Raw genomic sequence first — 20,974 nt, 5'->3', positions numbered from 1 at the left:
GGGGCTCCAGGTGAGAGGGGTCTGGCCCTATCCGGGAATAGCAGGGACATCAACCTGATCCCAGGGACAGGCTCCAAGGTGTTTAGGGAAAAGTCTGTGCAAATAGAGGCACAGGAGGCGACCTACAGGCCACAGCGCCAGGGCCTGCGGAGTGGGAACAGGGGCCCTGGCGTTTGCCGCGGTGTCCACCCGGCGGGCAGGGACTGCAGGTGTGCGACGGCTGGGTGGCTTCACAGAGCCGCGGGCACACGCCTGGCTGGGGCACCAAGGCGAGGAACGGCGCCTCCAGGCCCACGTCCCGAACGCCACGCAGGACGCCAGCACAGTCGGGGCCGAGGGAGCTCGGTGGCTCCCTAGTCTGGGCGGTTCCAGCACGCAGCGCCCCGGGAGGAGGGCGTGGGGCGGGGCGGGGGCCGGGTGCGTCTGCCTTGGGTCCGAGCTCCGCCCCGCCCCGGCCCCGCCTCTGGCCCCGCCCCAGTCCCGCGGCCCCCCTTCCTCCCCGCCCGGTCCACCTTAAGGGGCGCGCTGACATCAGCGCGCCGCCGCCGCCGCTACCCGTGGGGTGGGATTTCCTCCGCCGCCGCCGCCGCCGCCGCCGCCGCCGCCGCCGCCGCCGCCGCCGCCGCCGCCGCCGCCGCCGCCGCCGCCGCCGCCGCCGCCGCCGCGGGTCCTGCGCCGCGTCCAGCCCGCCCCGCCCGACCCCGGCCCGACCCCGGCCGGCCCCGCCCGCCCGGCCCCGGGGAGGGATGCGGCGGCGCGGCGCCCAGGATGCCCCGCAGCCCCGGGACGCGCCTCAAACCCGCCAAGTACATCCCGGTGGCCACGGCCGCCGCGCTGCTGGTCGGCTCCAGCACCCTGTTCTTCGTGTTCACGTGAGTCCCCCGCGTCACCGGGGGCACAGGCGACCACAGCCGGGCCAGAAGGGGCAGGGGTCGGTACAACAAGGGATGAAGCTTGGCAGGGCTGGGGGGACAGGGCCCGCGGGCTGGGCAGGGCAGGGGGGCAGGGGCAGGGAGGGCTGGGCATGGCAGGGCTGGCACCAGGGCTATGCGCCCGTGAGCCCCCCGCCTGGGCTGAGACAGAAACAGTGAGTGTACCTATCCTGGGGCACCAGGGACAGGTGAGTTCTGTGTGTGGGGACACTAGTGGCTGGTGGGCATCTCATGGGTGTGCCAGGCCCTGAGTGTGAGGAGCTGGGCCCGAATAGGGGAGTGTGTGCTGTGGCTGCCCAAGGTGTGGCTGCAGCCCTCCCCTCCCAACAGGCTGCATGAGGGGACAGGGGCTGTAGAGAGCCACCAGCCTCCAGCAAGGAGCTGAGGGCAGCTCTTGGGTGTCCAGCCCAGGGCCAGAGCCAAGTTGTTCCTGCGTAGGTGTGGCCTGGCCTGGCTGCCACGTGCCTGCCCCAAAGCCACCCTTGATGCTGGCTTGGCAATGCCCTCCACCCTCCCTTGACCTTCTCAGGAAGGCTCAGGGTCGAAGCAGGAGGGCCCAGACCAGGTCACATCCAGGGACACCAGTCATGTCAGGCACTGGGACCCTTGAGTCAGAAGGTAGGCAGAGCCCTGGGCCCATGCAGCCATAGCTTCTTTACCTGAGACAGGTTGGCTCACACATCAGCCTGTTTACAACACAATTGTTGTGGGGCACCCCCCACCCCAGGTACAAGTAGGGGTTGGGGGTTCCAGGCTTTAGCCGTACAGATTTGGGGCCACCCCCTTCCACAGGTCCCATGCCGAGACAGCCCAGGTAACTAAAGCTATGACCACTCAAGCCTTCCTGGGAACCTGAAGCCTGACAAGTGGCTGTAGCCAGTGAGGCCTCTGTTCTGAAGCAGGTCAGCCCTGGAGTGTGAGCCCAGAGCAGGAGTGAGCAGGAGCTGGCTTGGCACCCTTGGCCTTAGCAAGAGCGCGGAAGAGTGCGGATAGCAGCTGTGAGGATAGCGAGTCTGCACTGGGTGCCCATGGAGGTGCGGGAGCCCTCTACCTGGAGGCCGGGACTGGGTGGGCACCACAGGCTGCCAAGAGTGTGTTTAAAAAAGGCCTGTGTGGACGGGCTTATTTCTGGCTTTGGCAAGCAGGCATGTTCTTGTTATTCAGATGCTGCTGGCTGTGGGGCAGAGAGGAGAGGGGCAGGTGGGCAGTGGGTGCAAGGTCTTCTGGAGGTGTGGGGCCCAGTCGTCCTGGCCCCGGGGCCAGTGTCTGGGACTTGGAAGGGCCTCAGGTGTGCTTCCTGGTAGCCTGACCTCCACTTACTGATCCTGGTTTCTCACTCCCAAAGTGCAGTTCAGTGTTTTTCCTCTCTAACATTAAAAGTAATACGTGTTCTCTTTCAAGAACTTGTGAAATGCACGGAAATAAATCTTTAAAGAAATTGAAATCAACCTTACCCCAGAGAGCCCGCCTGTATCTCCTCCTAGGCTCACCTAAGCCCCACTATAGTGAGTTTGTTGTGAGCCCTTCCCGTGATTTCAGAGGGCCCCTACAAGACTGCCCTATGAACTCGACTCCCAAGATGTGGGCGCTGATGCTCCTGGACCCTGCCAAGTTTTTCCTTCCTCTGTTCTCAGAGCTGGGGTTCTGGGTTCAGGGTTCAGGAACAACAGCCCAGCGAGGTGCAGGTTTCCCTCAAGGGCACTGCAGGCCTTTTCCTGTGTCCTGCCTTGTATGTGACCCACTCTGCCTGAAAGAAGGTGGTATGTGTCCCTGCGGTAAGATGGGGGTGAAAGGGCACTAGCTGGGGGCCAGGCTCAGTGACCATCTAGCCAAGGGAGGCTTGATTGCCCTTGGGACCGGGCTCCCCTGAGCCTCTGAGGCCACATTCTCCGGGCCAAAAGGCCACTGGGGGCCCTAACCCACCCCCACCCCTGGCTCCCCTGGAGTCCTCCAAGACAACTGGGCTCCTGAGAGGGGTTCTGCCAGGCAAACCAGGCCTAGTGACACCACTCACAGCATGCAGATTCCAGGCAAGCAGGGCTCCCAGTGGTCCCCTCCTTGGGACAAGCCTCTGGTCACCCTAGCCCCCACACTTTTACTCTCTTTCTGCAGACTCAGACATGTGCTCAAAAAGGAGCAGTCCACTCCTGTGTCCTCCCCACCCTGCCCTTGGGGTCCCCACAGGGTTCTTCTCTGTCTCTCCCCCTTGAACTTCACTGGGTGCTGTGTGGCCCCAGGCCCCCTCTCTGTTCAGCAAACAGGAGTTGCCCCCTTTGAGGCAGGTCTACACTGACATCATACAGGGTGGGGAGCCAGGAGCCTAGAAGACCGAGGACCCCTTCCTCGGGCCAGTTCACTGAGGGGGCTGGGACAAGCAGGATATTCAGACATGTTGCCCAGGAGAGGCTGGGGTGTGGATAGGATGACCAGAGGTGGGGCATCCCCCTTGGAGGATGGGGAGCATCACACTGAAGGACAGGTATCCAGAGGCATTTCTCCTCCAGGAAGCCTTCCTAGGTTCCTGGTACAGTCGTGTCCCCTTGGGCTCCAGAAACCCTTCACATTGTGGCTCAGTGCCAGGTTGGGTCAGGTGCTGGGGTGGGAGGTGCCGTTTCTGAGAGCCTCCACCTCAGCCCCTTTCTCCTCCCAGAGCCAGTCTGCAGAATGACAGAGGACCCTGTAGACATCAGAAAACTGGAGCTGCTTTCAGACTACCAACACCTGGGGCCAGGCTAGGCCATCTTATGTCTGTCCAGGACCAAAGGTTTGACTTCTGGGATGTCGCAGTTAGTTCCCAGGACGGGCCTGAGCCTTCCCCATACTCAGAGGCCCAGAAAGGACAGAAGGCCCAGGTGGACAGAGCTCCTGGCAGGGTCCACATGGGAAGGAAGGAAACTTGAGGTGAGCCCCTTGGCAGGCTTCACTACCTGTGGCCTAGGGTATCTTTGGCCTCCTGAACCTCAGTTTCCCCATCTGCTCAGATGTCTGCAGGGACTGGAATGGGTGCACAAGGACAGAGGCCCTGCCTGGCCTGACCAGGGCAGAGTGGCCACAAACCCTCTGGTCCCAGGTGCTCCCGTGTGTGAGCATTATTCTTAAACACAGTGTTAATGAAGAACCCGATTTAAATGAAAACTCCTGAGGTAAAATTTTCCATTCCACATTTAGCTGCGGTGCGCATACTGTCCCTGCAGAACCCCCCACCCCCACTGGGTGGTGTCTCCCTGCTGGGCCAGGCAGACTTGGGGCCTCAGTCTGGGTGGGGCCCATGGCGGTGGCGTGTGGCCCTGACACTCAGGAGGCGGGGGCTGGATGGGGAGGAGGGCTTCTAGCTTCAGAGCTGGGCCATCCCCCACTCGGGCCCGCCCTGGGCCCAGAGTATGGCTGCAGCGAGCAAGGGGTGGCCATCCTCTGCCCGGAGTATACAGTCCCCTGGGTGGGAATGGAGTGTTGTACTTGTGGGCAGAGGGGCCCTCCTGGAGCCTAGGATAGATTCAAGGTGGACTGAGCAGTTCTGCCTGCCAGGCCTTGCCCACAGAGCTTTCATGTCCTCACATGTCCTCGCACTTGCCTGGTCCATGGGAAGCATAGGGAAGGGGGTCAGTGTGAGGAAGGGCACGTCTGCATCTATGTGTGTGTTTCTGCACGTGTGCCAGCATGTGCACAAGCGGGCCTATCTGTCTTTGCAAATATTTATTCATGTGTGTCTTCCGTGTCAATACGTGTCGATGTGTGCTTGAATACATGTGCCTTTTGAATGTGGTTATGTATGCACATGCGTCTGTGTGCATGCATGTACGGACATGTATTCACACAAGTGTGTCTTGGAGCATATTGTGTATCTGTGTGTGCATTGCTTATGTGTATGTGCGTGTGTCCCTGCATGTTCATGAGGATATGTATTCCTTAGGCATGACCCAGGCTAGGACCCTCCTTATGGCATGGCTTAGGGGCAAAGGCCCCCTGAGGGAGGATGGGGAGGACAAGAATGCATGGGGAATGCCTGATCCTGCATCTGAGTCAAGCCTGGGGGCTTGGCAATGGTGGGCAGAGGGGCCAATGGCTCAGGTCCCTGTTCAAGAACCTGCCCACTACCTCCCCAAAAGCCTGCCCAACACCAGCTGAGGCCCCACCCCACTCTCCCTGGTATGTGTGGCCCAGGCATGCAGGGGGTTGGCGCCCACGGTGAACAGAGGCTGCCCACCACCTCAATGCAAACGTTGCCCCATCACAGTGCAGATCCCAAACATGGGCCCATTGCTGTGCAGGTGCTGTCCACTCCCCCCAGCCCCAGACATCTCATTCAGGGCCACCCATGCAGCCTGGCGGGATCATTGAGGCTCAGGGAGGACAGGCCACCTGGGCCACGGGAAACTCTGGTCAGTGTGGCTGGGGCGTTGCCCATGGGGTTCAGTCCCTGCCTGCCTGCATGATGGTTAGAATCCCAGCCCAGACGTAGGTTCACCCCAAGGCCTTGATATGTGACAAGCTCTCCTATACCTATTCCTTGCCTCTAAAATAGAGAAAACAGAAAAACACCCACCCCCCACAGCTGGAAGGGTGGATTTCATGTTCTACTGCACAGGGCAGGTAGTATCCACTGGCAAAATCTGGACAACAGTAATGGACAGGGCCCTTGCTCTGGCCTCCCCTATGTGTCCTCTTACCTTCAGTGCCCACCCACCTCCACCTTGTGTGTGCACATCTGCAGGCCCTGGAGCACCTCAGGACCTCTCAGCTCCTTCCTCTCCCAGAGCAGGCTGGCCCCACTGATGCCACGGGACTCACAGGTGCATGAGAGCCCACACTTGCCCTTAATGATTTTGCTGTCAGTGTCTTGAAATTCTTGATACTTTTTAATTTTTTTTAATGTTTATTTACTTTTGAGAGAGAGGGAGAGACAGAGTGCAAGCGGGGGAGGGGCAGAGAGAGAGGGAGACACAGAATCTAAAGAGGGCTCAGGCTTGGAGCTGTCAGCAAAGAGCCTGACATGGGACTCGAACCCACGAAACACGAGATCATGACCCAAGCCGAAGTTGGACTGACTGAGCCACCCAGAAGCCCCTTGATACTTTCTAAACAAGGGCGCCCGCATTTTCATTTTGTATAGATTGCATAGCTAGCCCTTCCCAGAAGGCATCATGGAGAGCTGGCTTGTACCACCTGAGCGGGGCCCACAGTCCCGCACCTCTCCCTGGCTCCTCGGAGTACCTGGTTCTTTTAAGCGGGCAGCTCTCACTTGCCTGGAGAGCCCATCCCCACTGGCATTTTGGCTTCTGCCCCCACCCCGCCTTGCTGAGCAGACCATGCCTCAGGGACCCACTGTCACTTTGCTGAATGGGATTGGATCAGAGACCACAGCATACATTCAGCACCATCTGTATGCCAGGCTTCAGCCCACAGGGATGGGGAATGTGGAAGGCGTCTACTGGTGGGTGCTCTGGGCTGCCTGGGCAGGGGGTGGTAGAGAAAAGCCCTCCCGGCAGAGGGGACCTGTGTCCTCGGGGAGTGCATCCACCTCCACAGCAGGTCCTGGAGAAGAGGATGGGGTAACTTGCGGCTCCTGGCCCGCTGAGCCTGCTGCCGTGGGAAGTGGAATCTTTAAATAGCCTCTCGCTTTCCACTAAAAATAGCGAAGTTCTGCTACCATGGAGGTGGTTGCTGGGGTGGCAGGGCTGGCTCCTGGCCAAGACAGGCGTGGGTGCGCCAGCGTGGCCAGTGTGCGCTGGGGCGGTGGGTAAGGCCATGGGTACTGCTCACCCTGCTGGAGGCCACGATGCCCTGTCCTCTTAGGGCTACCGTAGGGGATCTCCTCTGGCACTCCCAACTCCACAGAGGGGCTAGTTATGGGAAGGGGAACAACCCCCCCAACTCCCAAGTGGGTGCCCCCCACTTGTCAAAGCAGCCAGGAGCCATGGGAGAGATCAGGAACCTGAGGCCAGAGGAACTTTATGGGAATCAAGTGAATGGATTCAGGGACCCTGCTGCAGGGTCAGGGCAGGGGACCACAGGCCATGTGCCCAAGTACTGGTTGTCTCCAGGGAGGGGTCTCTGATCAGGTCCCAAGAGGGCTGAAGAGGACACTCTCTGTGACAAAACACCCACCAGGGAGGTGTGTGTGACCCTTATGGGGTGCCAGGAGTCTGGAAAGGCTTCCTGGAAGAGGGGGCAGCCTTGGAGCCAAGGGCTGAGGGGTAGAAAGAGATGATGAGTGGTTGCGGGGTATTGTGCTTTTCTAGAGTCTCCAGGTATTCTGCACTGCCATATGGATAGTAAGGTGACAAACTAAAAAGAAGGGAAAAGAAGGGGCTGCCTGGATGGGGATGTGCCCAGTGGCCCAGACACTGAGACTGCACCCCTCAGGGAAAACCGGGGGTGACAACCCACCGTGCATTTACTGACAGAATTTTCCCTGGTGAAGGGGCCTTGCTGGGCTTGGGGACAGGGCTGGGTAAGGGCTGGGGCTGGCCTCTGTCTATCATAGTACACAGGCAGAGTGGGCTCATTTCTCATCCTGGGCTCCCGCCCCCCAGTCTGCCACCCCTCCGGCCCACGGGCTGCTCTGAGCCTCAGTTTCTTCAACTGTGAGTTGAGCTCCTAATAGTCACCTGGAGGGTTGCTGGAGTTGGTGTTGGCATAGAGGGAGCCAGCACACCATGCACAAGGTGCTCAGCCCCAATGGTTGAGTAGAGGAGCAGCAGGCTGATGTACAGGCGTCTCCCAGCAGGGATGTGGCAGCAGTGGCCTTCTTGACTCCCACGCTGAGCACTGATGGTGGTCTCAGTGGCCCAGTCTTCCTATGTGTGGCCATGCCTAATTCATCTGCTGCCACCTCCCCTCCCCACCCAGCTTCAGCACCCCCAGACCCACCTCTATCCTGCTGTCCAATGCAGGTGCCCATGGTTGACTCGAGCTGTGTCCCCAGCTGTTCCCGTCTACAATGGCATCATCTTTCTCTTTGTCCTGGCCAACTTCAGCATGGCCACCTTCATGGACCCTGGCGTCTTCCCCCGAGGTAGGGCCCTGTACCGGGCACATAATCTGCTCACTTTCACTAGAGTGTAAGTGGCTGACATGAAAGAGCCTGGGGTGGGGTGGGTCCTGGTGTGTGGGCTGGCAGAGATTCGGGAAGGGCTCTCCTGCCAAGGAAGTCACTTTCCTGCCACCTTCCCCTGGTTCTGGCTCACAGCGGATGAGGACGAGGATAAGGAGGATGACTTCCGGGCCCCGCTGTACAAGAATGTGGATGTACGGGGCATCCAGGTCCGAATGAAATGGTGTGCAACCTGCCACTTCTACCGTCCACCTCGCTGTTCCCACTGCAGCGTCTGCGACAACTGCGTAGAGGTGACCATCCCACCACCCTGTCCGCCCCCATCTCCATGTCTCTCCTCTCCCACCCATTTTGTGCCCTGACTCATTGCTCCTGCCCAGGACTTTGACCACCACTGCCCCTGGGTCAACAACTGCATCGGGCGCCGCAATTACCGTTACTTCTTCCTGTTCCTGCTGTCGCTCAGTGCACACATGGTGGGTGTCGTCGCCTTTGGCCTGGTCTATGTGCTGAACCACGCTGAGGGACTGGGAGCCGCCCACACTACCATCACGTATCCTTGGCCTAACCGCAAAGACAGTATGGGCTGGGGGCACATTCCACGGGGGAAACTGAGGCTCGGGGTGGGTTGGGGACTGCCTGACAGTGTGGGCTGGGGACTGCCTGGGAGTCCCCAGGGGGTGGGTTGCCATTCCTGGTTGGGTGGTGGTGGGAATAGTTTGTTCACAGGCACCTGCTCCATGTTTTTGCCTATGGCCATTGGCCTTAACGGGCCAGCATGGCCGTCATGTGTGTGGCTGGCCTCTTCTTCATCCCTGTCATCGGCCTCACTGGCTTCCATGTGGTGCTAGTCACTCGGGGGCGTACCACCAACGAGCAGGTGCTGACCTTAGGAGAGGGCCATGCAGTGATGGGAATGGGGGGGGTCCCCTATGGGCCAAGAGGGCCAGGACTACACCAGGACCATGTGGGGGTGGTGTCAGGGAAAGGGCTACTGGAGCCCTCTAGTGAGGTGGACTGTGCAGCTTCTATAGGGGGAGGATCTGGCCCTGGAGACTCTGGGTGGGGGAATGGAGTATGGGACCTCACCTGCCCTGTCCCCCTGCTCACTCCTACCTGTGGACAACTGTACTAGCAGTAACTCAGGGCCCAGAAATTCTACAGCTTCCTGCAGGGACACTCGGGGTAAATGGGTGGGGGGGGGCACTCATGGGCTGACCCTGCCCAGCCTACATCTGAGGAACCCCAGCTGTCCCTGCCTGTCCCCTGGTCCACCTTGGCCTGGACCTTGGGTGGCCAGGCTGGCTGAGGGGTCCCATGTCCACAGGTGACGGGGAAGTTCCGTGGGGGAGTGAACCCCTTCACCCGAGGCTGCTATGGGAATGTGGAGCACGTGCTGTGCAGCCCTCTGGCACCCCGGTGAGGCCTGAACGGGGTGTCAAGGGACCCCTGCAGGGTTTGGGGTGGGCAGGTGCGGACCCTCAGCCTGGTCTACTTTTGCCCTTGGCAGGTGTGGCCAGCCTTGTCTTTGGTGAGCGTTCAGGCCAGGTCACCCTGGCCATTGACCCCTTTGCCCCTGGTGCAGGTACGTGGTGGAGCCTCCCCGGCTGCCGCTGGCTGCTCGCCTGAAGCCTCCCTTCCTTCGGCCTGAGCTCCTGGAGCGAGCTGCCCCACTCAAGGTCAAGCTTAGTGACAACGGGCTGAAGGCTGGCCTGGGCCGCAGCAAGGTGGGGGCCCTGGGGTCAGGTAGGGGATGGGGTGAAGGCAGACCCTTGAAGGCAGGAAGCAACTATGTTGGAGGGGACCTAGAAGTGGAAGGGGGAGGAATTGGGTAGATTCTGGGGAATGGTCTAGAGCTCAGGGCCCAGGGAGGAGTCCCCATTATGCCCCACCCCTGGCCCATGCCCTGCCTACCACTGACCACGCCCCCTCCCAGTCCAAGGGCAGTCTGGACCGGCTGGATGAGAAGCCGCTGGACCTGGGGCCGCCACTGCCCCCCAAGGTGGAGGCCGGCACGTTCGGAGGCGACCTGCAGACCCCACGCCCAAGCAGTGCTGGTGAGGTAGGGGTGGCCAGACAGAGGGAGGGACATGGACTGACCCCAGCCTGACCGCGGTCCATCTCCCCAGAGAGCGCCCTGTCGGTGCAGAGGACCAGCCCCCCGACACCTGCCATGTACAAGTTCCGGCCTGCTTTTCCCTCGGGTCCCAAGGCTCCCTTCTGCGGGCCTGGTGAGCAGGTGAGGAGGCCTGGCCCCGCCCCAGGAGATCCTGCTCTACCCCTTCTGGAGACCCTGTCCCCAGAGGTCCCACTCCTAGAGGCCCCACCCCTGGGGCCATAGGGTCATAGAGAGCCTTGTGGGTACCAGCAGGGCCTCACCCTGTGGGCATCCCTGCTAGGCATGAGGGAAGGCCTGGCACAAGCAGTCCTGGCTGGCCCCTTCTCCTTGGCTGGCATTGCCCACTGGCCTGGTAGGCGGCTGCCCCCAGGAGCAGTATGTGCCAGGATGCCTGAAATTCCACCATTAGTCACTCTGTAAGGCCCACGGGAAGGCTTCAGAAGAATTTGAGATTGTTTAAGAAAGCACATTTATTTTTTCTGAGTTGTATAAGTATTCTACAATCACTGTGGAGCGGTTGGCAGCCCTGGACAGCTTGAGGAATGATCCAGAACCCTGAACATTCCCAGGCTGCCCACCCTCCTTCATGGCTGGCTGAGAGGCTAGCCTGTGACTGGGCCAGTATACCTGGACCACTCCCCTTTCCTCAAGACCCCTGGCCTGTTTGACCCTGCATCTCAGGACCCTCTGGGCTGGGCAGGGCATCTGGGCTTCCCTGGCCAACATGCCATAGCCCTGCCCCAGGAGGAGTGTCCTTGGGAATGGGAGGCTTTAGGTACCCTTACCTGCCTCATCTCCTTCCTGGGATTGTCCTCGATCCCATGAGGATTCTGGCTGGTTGGCCAAGTACCCCAAGGCCACATTTGTCCCTACCAACACCCTGTCTCGGCTTTGAGGTTATGCAGGCTCTCATCCCCAGCCCAATCCGGCTCCGGCATGCCTTGATTCCGGGAAAATCAAAGAGGCCCCTCCTCCCTATTGCTGTGGCTGCCCCCCCGCCCCTCCCCAGGAGATCCTGCCCAGGTGGGCTCTGAGGGTACTGCCCTGGGTGGATGTAGCAGCCAGCTCTGGTCTTACCCTGCAGAGACTCCAATCCTCAGCTGTGAGGTGCCCAGCAGAGGGCTCTGGGCCACTGTGTGGTTATTGTGTCTCCTCAAGGTCCAGCTCCTGTGGCTGTTTCCCACAGCCCTCTCCTCTTCCCCGGGGAAGTAAGAGCAGGAGCAGGGTGCAAAGCCTTCTCTGGAGAGGCAGCATCTGGGTGCTCTGGTCTACCCTGTACCCACTTGCCTCTGTGGTGGGCAAGGAAGAGGTAGTCAGGGGATGGAGAGCTTCCAGGAACAGCTTGTTGGTTGCACGTGTGGCTACTTTTGATGTCACCAGGATTGTAGCTTCTGTGTGGACACAGAGCGCGTGGTGGCTGGGTGGGACATGGTGGCTGGGCAGTGGTAGAGGTGTGCCCTCTCTCCTTGCAGGTCCCGGGCCCTGACTCCCTGACACTAGGGGAGGACAGCATCCACAGCCTGGACTTTGCATCAGAGCCCAGCCTGGACCTCCCCGACTACACGCCCGGAGGCCTGCACGCAGCCTACCCGCCATCCCCGCCACTCAGTGCTGCTGATACCTTTTCGGGTGCCTTGCGCTCCCTGAGCCTCAAGGCAGCAAGCCGGCGGGGCGGGGACCACGTGGCCCTGCAGCCTCTGCGCTCTGAGGGTGGGCCCCCCACACCCCACCGCAGCATCTTTGCCCCCCACGCGCTGCCCAACCGCAATGGCAGCTTGTCCTATGACAGTCTGCTTAACCCTGGATCTCCCAGTGGCCACACGTGCCCAGCCCACCCCTCGGCTGGCATGGCCAGCTACCGCTCGCCCTACCTGCACCCGGGGGCAGTGGGTGACCCGCCACGACCCCCGCCCCGTAGCTTTAGCCCGGTGCTGGGTCCCCGGCCACGGGAGCCCTCGCCTGTGCGCTATGACAACCTGTCCAGGACCATCATGGCCTCCATCCAGGAGCGCAAGGACAGGGAGGAGCGGGAACGGCTGCTGCGCTCTCAGGCCGACTCGCTCTTTGGCGACTCAGGCGTCTATGATGCGCCCAGTTCCTACAGCCTGCAGCAGGCCAGTGTGCTGTCCGAGGGCCCCCGGGGCCCTTCCCTGCGCTATGGCTCCAGAGATGACCTGGTGGCAGGGCCTGGCTTCGGTGGTGCCCGCAACCCCGCGCTGCAGACTTCACTGTCCTCGCTGTCCAGTGCCGTGAGCCGGGCACCGCGGACCTCCTCCTCCTCCCTGCAGGCTGACCTGGCCAACAACAACGCCCCTGGGCCTCGGCCCGGCAGCGGCTCGCACAGGTCCCCGGTGCGCCAGGGCCCACCCTCCCCACCCAGCACACCCCGCTCACCCTCCTATGCAGGCCCCAAAGCTGTCGCCTTCATCCACACGGACCTCCCGGAGTCGCCACCCTCGCTGGCCATGCAGAGGTGGGTGCCAGGGGGCAGGGGGCTTCCCAGCACCAATCAAGTGTCCAACCGCCTGTGGGGCCTCTTGGCTGAGCACGTGGGGGTTGTCCAGGAAGCCAATGGCTGCCTACAGGGGTGAGCCTCACCCTCCTTGGAGGCTCCTGGCCAGCCTATATGGGGGTCACCCAGCTTTAAGGACACCCCGGCATGTCCCAGGATGGGAGGCAGGAGGATTTGCATCTTGAACACCTTCTCCCCTAGCTGGCATGATCAAGTGTAGCAGGGACCCCAGGGCTTCTTCCTCTGGAAATGGTGTCTGTCCAGGAGGCTGTATCTGGGGGACATCACCCCATGGCAGAACATGCTGCCCTGGGTGCACATAGCCCCAGGAAGTAAGGGCCTTTGCTCAGAGATGGGGAAACCGAGGCCTAGCAGGGCAGGCTGGTTCTAGGTCCCTAGCAGACGGATAATTGGAAGTTAGGCTTGCTGCCTTGCCAGGTCGGGTCCAAGTATATGAGCTGAACACATGGTGTGTGCTGAGCCCCACAGTGGGTGCATGGGGATCGTCAAGGTGTCACCCCTGCCACATTGAGCACAGGCTCAGTCAGGGAGGAGGTCCCTGTTGTGTGGGTGTAACTGTCCCAGTGGGTGGCAGCTAAAGGAGGGAGTGGCTCCCACCCTTGTGGATGTTTGGGCAGTGAGATCAGAAATGCTATTGGTCAATACTAGGCAGGCTGGAGGGCAGAAAGACCTCCCCTCATCTTCCTAGGAGGTAGTAGGGAAGGGGTCCCACAGTCACCCCTGGGCTCCCCAGCTTGGGGCGCTAGAACAGTGCAGGGCTTGGGGTTTTGGCCAGTGTCCACCTGGCCTCCCTGCACTCTGTGATCTGTGCCAGTGGGAGGGACCAAGGGACCTGGGAGGGGGGTGATGGCCATTCTGACATCTGTCTGTCTGTCCTGTGACAGCAATAGCCCTCCCTCTGCAGGCCCTGCATCCCCACCCATTTGCTGGTGGGACCTTCTGGGCTCAGAGGCAGGGGCTGCCCTGGGCTCTATCTACGTCTGCGTCATCTGTCCTGTTGCCTCCGCTGGCCTCTGTCATGCCGTGATCCCGTGTTCACTGTGGGTGTGCGTGTGTGTGCTTGTTTTGATGCAGGGACCACCCTCAGCTGAAGACCCCCCCAAGTAAGCTTAACGGGCAGTCCCCGGGCCTGGCCCGCTTGGGGCCTGCTGCTGGCCCCCCAGGGCCCTCCGCCAGCCCTGCCCGGCACACGCTCGTTAAGAAGGTGTCCGGCGTGGGTGGGACCACGTACGAGATCTCAGTGTGAGGACTGACTGCCATCCATCCGCCGTGGAGCCCCGGGGACCAGGACCCCCAGCGGCTGCCCCCCCTCCCGACTTCTCTGCCCTGGGAGATGAGGAGGCCCAGTCCTGGTGTGGACACGTCAGCAGAAGAGACCACGCCTCCACGAGCCTGTCCCTCTTCCTCCGCCCGTCCATCCACCCATCTGCTCTCCAGGGCACAGCTGGGCTGAGGGCCCCCAGGCTGCAGGATCTGTGTGTTGGTACCCCTGTTCCCACAGGTGGGGGCGGCAAGGTGGTGCGGACTGCATCTGCACCGACTGCATCCATGCCCCTGAGGTTGTCCCCAGGCTGGTCCCCACCTACTCCCCTTACAGACGGGTCACTGTGGCCCAGAGATGGACAGAGAGGCCTGGGTCCCTGGCTGTACTGGACCGAGGCCCCACCGCCCGGCTGCTCCTAACTCGTTGCCTTTCAGGGACCTGCTGGAAGCTTGTAGCTTGGCAAGGCCAGTTCTTCTTCGGGGAGTCCAGCCCCGGCCTCCAGGCACCCAGCTCTGGGACTGCTCTGGGTTCTGACAGACAGGTGGACGATGGACAGACAGACAGCCAGCTGTGGGTGGGGTCTCGGCTCCGTGTGTCCTGTCTCACCCAGCTGGTGGGTGCGTCCCCGTGTCTGTGCGCTGCGCTGCCATGCCACGTCCCATGTGTTAACGCTCGGGCCCCCGCTGCTCCCACTGCCGGGAAACTCGCTTTCATTGAAGCCTTAACCTCTGCTTTATGCTCTTGTGGGAGGCGACTGGGGGCAGGTGGGAGCAGGCACGGGCCGGACGCTGCTACAAGGTGCCCATGAGACCAGGAGTCCCCTCCCTGCCAAACTGGAGATTCCCCACCCCATGGCATGCAAAGTCTGGGCCCTACTGGAGCCTCCGCGTCCTTGTGGGAAGCACATCGGGGAGGGGGTCAGAGTTTTGCCTGGCGCCAGGGACCCGAGAGTAAGCACACGGCAGCGTCCGCTTGCGTTGTGTCTGTTTTATGTTTTTATATCTACATCTATATATCTATAATTTTATTAAAAAAAGAAAAAGAGTCATTTTGATCCTTTCCTTCAGCAAGGCCAGGGCTGTTGCTGCAATGCGGGGGCTCCAGGGGCAGGGGGCAGAGTGGGTCAGGCTCTGGGAGAGGTGTTGGCCAAAGGTGTGGGCATTCCTCGTGGGTGTTTCCACTGACTTAAGCTGAGTTGGAAGCCTGGAAGGTGGGGGCTGGCCGATGGGTCTTTGGCTGCCAGGTATGAGGCTCCCATGGGTCTGCGTCATCCCTGGTAGTAACAGGCCATTTAGAGAAAGGTTGGGGTTGCAGCCACCCTAGGGCCCCCTGGGAACCCAGCGGCTTTTGGGGGAGATGGAGTAAGGGAAGTAGAGGGTGCTTTGGGGGCCACCTGCTAGCTGAGGGCCCTGTGGGTGCCAGTGGTGCATCCTGTAGCTACATTTACTAGAACTCACCCTCCTGGCAACCTGAGTGCCTCCCCTACTCCCCCACCTCCCACTGCCAAATGTTGGGGGTGGGGGAATTGGGAATTCACAGCTTTTTAGGACTGAGACAGCCAGGTCAAAGACTTGGGGTCTGGGGCACGGGCTGGCCCAACGTGGGAGGCTAGCTGGGCCTCGGACCCTGCACTGGGCAGCTGTGCCCCATGCTGACCTCCACCTTTCTGCTTCTCTCTCATGGGACGCTGCGGCCCACAGGGGGCGGATCGGCACCTGCAGCCGTGGATGGGGCCGGCGTGGCCAGCCCAGGGTGCCCCCCGGCCTGCACCTATGCCACCTTGGCCTCCCTGAGGACCGCCCGCCACTGCGGGCACCCTGGAGCCCGGCCGCCAGGGCGCCTCCCCGAGGGGCTATGTGCCGCCTGCACTCAGCCGCCTCCAGCCTTTTCCCCGGTCTCTCGGGGCCTGAGCGGGACACCAAGTAGGCAGCTCCGGGGCCCCGAGAGGACAGCCCAGGAAGCCAGGCTGCCACAGACCCTGGGCTGTGGGCTGGGGGTCCCTTCTCCACCAGCCGCACCTTGACTGACTCCCAGCCCACTGGGGCTTGTGACCCTGTGCCCACCCACCTCAGGAAGTCCCCACCTGCTGTAGGGGGTCCAACACCCCAGGCAGGGGCCCTGGAGCTGCTGGGACCAGCATGGCCTTCCCGGGGTGTTGCACTAATCACCCCGATCTCCCTGCCTGACCAAGCACTTTAGATGCCACTTCCTCCCCAGGGAGCCCAGGCCTCTGTGGGTTGGGCTGGGGTGGGGGTCTCAGGTTGCCCCTGCAGGTCACTGCACTCCCCCCTCCCCACACCCAGCACATGAACAGATGCCTTAACCTCTTGGAGCCGCCAGCCTGGTGAGTCATCCAGGCCCTGCCTGGGCGGGGAGGAGATCCTGCCAGCCCAGTGTGTTCCTGGTGACAGCTCTGCCTGACCCCACCCAGCAGTCTTCACTCTTTCACTCCGAGATGTGGCACCTGGGGGACCTCAGACGGCCTGGCTGCCCACAGCCCTACAGTCCCTGCCAGCCAGCCAGGGCCTGGACGCCCCCAGGGGCAGGGCAGAGCTCTGGCCAGCCCTTTTCCTGCCTGGGCGGTGCCTCTAATTCTCCCACTTGGGGATGAGCAAGCCACAAAGTTACTCTCTATTGTCCTAAAAGGTATTTCCCCCAACCCCATTTAATGCCCTAAATAAAATTTTTGGTGTTTACCTCCATGGCTCTGTCCACCAACGTGGTCCCCCTGTCCTCCGAGCCTTGGGGCAGTGCCAGGAGGCTGGGCTGGACAGGGACCCTGGGTCAGGGAGGGGACAGGAGTGGGAGGTGGGAGGGTGATGGCCGGTCAAGTGTGGGGAGGGTGGGGTGGTCGGCTAGATAAGGACAGAGGGTTACATGAGGGGTGTGAAGTCAGTGGGTCAGCAGATTCAGGACTGAGAACCTCATCCCTGAGGTCTACTGATTGGGCCCAGCCCCAGGGATGAGGCCTGAGGATCCTCATCCTCACTTTCAGTGGAGACCCTCCTGCTACACCCTCTGCTCAGAGCCCTCCCTGGTGGCCAGGGGTGGGCTGGGGGCTTCCTGTGGAGGCGCTGATGACCAGTGGACAGATGGGGTGTGGGCACTGAGGCAGGGGCACCACTCTGAGGAATCCCCACTGTGAGATTGCCCTCAGAAGGCTGCAAAACCTCCTGCCCCTCTCCCCTGTTTCCATGGAAACAAGCTCACGCGCTGCCGTGTGTGTCACGACTGTATGTCCAGCCGCAGGCCCAGCCGTCAGGACAGACCCCGCCTCCACCCTTCTCCGCAGCTCCTGGTGGGGATGGCGTGTGGCAGTGCCGTGGGCAGGGGCCAGCGCGGCCGCTGGGCACCCGGGGCAGCGCCGGCCGCCTGGCCTCCTCCTCGCTGGGGCCGCTGGGCCTCCGGCCTAGAAGGGCAGGAAGTCGTCCACCTCCAGGTGCAGGAATGGGCCCAGCAGGGCCCGGAGCTTCCAGACAGCGGCGCGGCTCAGCAGGGGAGGCACCAGCCCCTCGAAGGGCGCGGGGTCCACCACGTACACGTAGGCGGCGGTACAGGCCAGCAGGGTGCCCAGCAGCAGCCTCAGGGCCAGCAGCCTGCGGGCGGCGGCGGTCAGGGGGCGGGGGTGCCCATGGGGATGGTCCCAGGGGACTGGGCTCTACCAATGCACTCACATAGCCACCTACCAGAGCTGGCTTTTGAGGCCCTCGGAACATCCCAGCTGAGGCCTTGCCTTCTGCAGGGGAGGGGCTGGGTCAGAGCTTGCCCCCAATGGCAGGGGTCCCTGTGCTGCGAGTTCTTACCTTCTCCCCACTACCCCACCAGTGCCCAGGACAGGCACCTGCAGCCATGTCTCAGGGTCATTTGGCTCCTGGTGTGGCTCCCTCCCTGGGGCCTCCTCCATTGTAGCCTGCATCTCCTCCCTGAGAGGGGCCTCCAGGGTGAGGTCAGACTGGGAAAGGGTGTGGGGTGGGGGGCTTACCGCTATGCATGCCATCTGCTGCTCCTTCCTGGCCTGGGTGCGGCACTGGGCACGCTCCCTGGGGACGGGGGCTGTATAGTCAGGGCCATGTACGTCCCCCACCCCAGCCTGCAGCACCTCTCGGTCTGGTGTAGTGGAACTGGGGAGGGGTCAGGGGTTGATCCACCCATCCTGGTCAGAACACCAGCCCCTTTCCCAGTTCAGCCAGGGCCCCAGACCCCTGACCCTGCACATCACCCTAGAATCTCCAGCTGAATGTCCTCCATCTGGTCTAGTACTCCCCGGATGTCCTTCTTAAGGTTCTGGCGGGGGGCGGGGGGAGGCAAAGGAAGTAAGACAGGTCCTTTAACCCTGACTATTCTGCTATATTCCCCTGTTTCTCAAAGCTCCCCTGCCCCTGCACACTTTGCCTAGTCCCTGTTCCCTTCATTCTCCAGGTGTCACCCTTTGAGTACCTACCAGGAGCCCAGTGGCCTGGTTGTTCAGGGCCATGTGTACCTCGGCCACGCCATCCCATACCTGGTGGGAGAGGGGAGGCTGGGTCACATGCTCCAAGGAACAAGACCCATGGATGTGTCCCACCAGGTGGGTCCCCCAGCAGCTGTCCCATCCCAGCCAGGCAGGCACCTCGGTAATGGCCATCTTCTTCCTCTCAAAGGACAGTCGGATCTGCTGCAGTTCATTCTGGAGGATGGTCACCATGTGGGCACAGGCAAGGCCAGCAGTGTCAGTTCTTTCTTCCTCTAGCCACTTAGGACTGCTGCATAAAGAACCCCTGCCCCCCACCTCTGGCCCAACTCCTGGAGACCCACCTAAGACTGCTGCATGAAGGACCCTGCCCCCTCAGCCCAGTTCCCAGGGACCCACCTGAGACTGCTGCACGAAGGACTCTTCCCCCCGGCACAGCTCCTGCCGCAGCAGCTGCAAGGGTGCCCCGTCCTCCAGGGGCTGGGCACTGGTCTGCTCAGGGGTCTGTGGAAGAGCCCTTGGGTCAGCCCCAAGGCCATGGGCAGCATCTGTGGTCACGGACTGCTTGAGAGCCAGAGCAGGGGTATGGTACATGGAGTCACTGGGTCATTCCTGACAGCTGCCCTCTGTCCAGCTGGGGCCAGATGTCTGCCATGCACTTACCCAGGCCAGGGCCGTGCAGCTCGAGTGCTCCGGGCATAGGGGCAGAAACTGCTGCCCTGGCCCCAGGAGGGCCCCCAGCTGCTCTCGCAGATCCTGGTTCTGTCTTTTCTGAGGATGGGAGGCAGAAAGATGGGAGTGCTTGTCATAGCCACTTCTTGGGCAGGGGACTGAGATAGCGGGGGCTGGGGCAGAAGCTGGGGCAGAAGCTGCGGCTCTGTGAACAGCTTCAAACCCATTGCACAGATGGGCTCTGAGCCTGGGCTGGCCCCACAGCCTCGGTGGGCTCTTCACTTACCAGATTCTGGTTTTCCTGCTCCAGCTGGAAGAAGGACTGCTCTGCAGGACCCAGGGGCACGTTCTGGAGCTGGGAGGGGGCTGCCTTGGGTGAAGCCGGGGTTCCTGCCCCTGTTGGCAGGGGTGGGCAAGGGCCGGGTCTGGGCCCTGAGCTGGGGGATCCCCCTGGCCTGGAGGCCCCTTGCTCTCGTCCTGAGTGCAGGGGCCAGCCCCACCCCAGCCTTGCCTCCTCTTGCCCTCGTTTTGTCCCCGTTGGGTCTCTCGGTCTCTGTTGCTGCATCTCTCCCTCTTCATTTGCCATAAAGCTCCCAGGTACCTCAGCCCCTACCCTGGACCCCCCGCCTCCTACCCCCGGAGGTGGGAAAGGTCTGGCCGACTCTATTGAGAGAGTGGAGCTGAGAGGTACCAGGCAGGGCCATCTTACAAACCCCTGGCAGGGTAGATCCAGGCAACCTGCATGGCTGCTCGAAGCTGATGGTTGGGGGCATTGGGGGTGGGAGTGGCCACAGGGACCCAGGGTTTTTGGCCCCTCCATAACCCCTTCTAAACCCCAGGTCCAGGCTCTAGCCTGGCCTGACGTGCCACCCTCTTATTGAGGGCCCTCTAGGTGTCATGGCTCACAGGTCTTCCTCAAGGGTGCCTGTCACAAAGGCCTGGGCACATCCAGGGAGGTCACAATGGGTCAGGGCGGTGGCCAGAGCCAGGGCTGGTGGGGCCCCTCCCACCCCATCCCTGTTTTTGAAGTACCCTCCTCCACTCACCCCCTCTGCCTCTTCTTCACCCTAGCTCACTCACCAGCCTTAGCTATTTTCTGAAAACATAAAACAGATCATGCAGACACAAGGTTAAAACAAAAACAAACGCCAAACAAGGTGTCCAGTGTGACTCTCCCACCTCAGTCCCCCGCCCCCCACCACCCACAAGCCTGATCATGAAGCTCTTTCTGGGGTTGGCTGCACATTCAGCACAGCTGAGCGCCCTGTGCCTTTACCTCCTCATCACACAGAAGAGGTTAGCCCACCACCTGGCTTTTTTACCTGACCTATCTTTGGGATTTTACTTTTAAAAAATCATTTATTAAACATTTACTTTAATGGTTCTGTAAGGATGATTATCATCCTCTTTATTGGTGGGGAAACTGAGGCACAAAACATTGTGTCACTTGCCCAAGGTCACATCACTGTTAAGTGATGGAAGCAGATTCAAGATTGTTCTTCGGCATTTCAGAAGCCTTCCCCACCTCTCAGAGAACTTTATTCAAAAATTTTTAACTGGAGTATAGTCAGCATACAGTGTTATATTAGTTTCAGGGTAAAATATGGTTATTCAACACATCCATAACCACCCAGTGCTCATCACAACCAGTGCCTCCTTAATCCCCATCACCTATTTTCCCATTCCCTGCCCCCCCACCTCCTCTCTGGCAACCATGTCTCTTTTCTATAGTTAAGAGTCTGTTTCTTGGTTTCTCTCTTTTTTTCTTTGTTTTGTTTCATAAATTCCATGTATGGGTGAAATCATACGACATTTGTCTTTGACGGACTTATTTTACTGAGGGTTATATCCTCTATATCCATCCCTGCTGTTGCAAATGGGAAGATTTCACTCCTTTTTTTTTTTAATGGATGAGTAATATTTCATTGTATATATACACCACATCTTCTT

The 20,974-nt window shown here is 60.9% G+C and overlaps 2 protein-coding genes across 25 annotated transcripts; one reads left to right on the top strand and one right to left on the bottom strand.

Annotated features, from left to right (window-relative positions):
* The first annotated feature begins 768 nt into the window (after nt 1-768).
* On the top strand, nt 769-16,568 carry ZDHHC8 (zinc finger DHHC-type palmitoyltransferase 8). 2 transcript variants are annotated; one of them, XM_042962406.1, is made up of 11 exons: nt 769-872; nt 7,826-7,947; nt 8,122-8,279; nt 8,367-8,539; nt 8,764-8,866; nt 9,314-9,405; nt 9,572-9,713; nt 9,923-10,043; nt 10,116-10,225; nt 11,578-12,578; nt 15,603-16,568. In XM_042962406.1, the coding sequence occupies exons 1-11, from the start codon at nt 769-771 to the stop codon at nt 15,826-15,828; spliced, it is 2,352 nt and encodes a 783-aa protein (XP_042818340.1). In that variant the 3' UTR covers nt 15,829-16,568. The 2 variants fall into 2 exon arrangements, with proteins under 2 accessions (XP_042818340.1, XP_042818341.1); XM_042962407.1 differs by lacking the exon at nt 15,603-16,568 and adding an exon at nt 13,713-14,993.
* Nucleotides 14,880-19,946, bottom strand: CCDC188 (coiled-coil domain containing 188). Of its 23 annotated transcripts, none has more exons than XM_042962417.1 (10): nt 19,311-19,946; nt 19,016-19,123; nt 18,752-18,916; nt 18,512-18,568; nt 18,344-18,403; nt 17,885-17,942; nt 17,589-17,638; nt 17,113-17,311; nt 16,600-16,668; nt 14,880-15,175 (listed from the first exon to the last, which is right to left on the bottom strand). In XM_042962417.1, exons 1-10 carry the CDS (start codon nt 19,842-19,844, stop codon nt 14,919-14,921), a joined length of 1,557 nt encoding a protein of 518 aa, XP_042818351.1. In that variant the 5' UTR covers nt 19,845-19,946; the 3' UTR covers nt 14,880-14,918. The 23 variants fall into 23 exon arrangements, 22 of the variants coding, with proteins under 22 accessions (XP_042818351.1, XP_042818353.1, XP_042818355.1 ...); XM_042962408.1 differs by lacking the exon at nt 17,589-17,638 and adding an exon at nt 18,122-18,186 and having other exon boundaries at nt 14,914-15,175; nt 17,113-17,498; nt 17,885-18,023; XM_042962414.1 differs by lacking the exon at nt 17,589-17,638 and adding an exon at nt 18,122-18,186 and having other exon boundaries at nt 14,914-15,175; nt 17,113-17,498.
* Nucleotides 19,947-20,974: the final 1,028 nt, after the last annotated feature.

Source organism: Panthera tigris, chromosome D3, assembly GCF_018350195.1.
Source record: "Panthera tigris isolate Pti1 chromosome D3, P.tigris_Pti1_mat1.1, whole genome shotgun sequence".
NCBI lineage: Eukaryota > Metazoa > Chordata > Mammalia > Carnivora > Felidae > Panthera > Panthera tigris.
The sequence above is the reverse complement of the archived record's forward strand: the minus strand, read 5'-3'. Positions and strand labels throughout refer to the sequence as shown.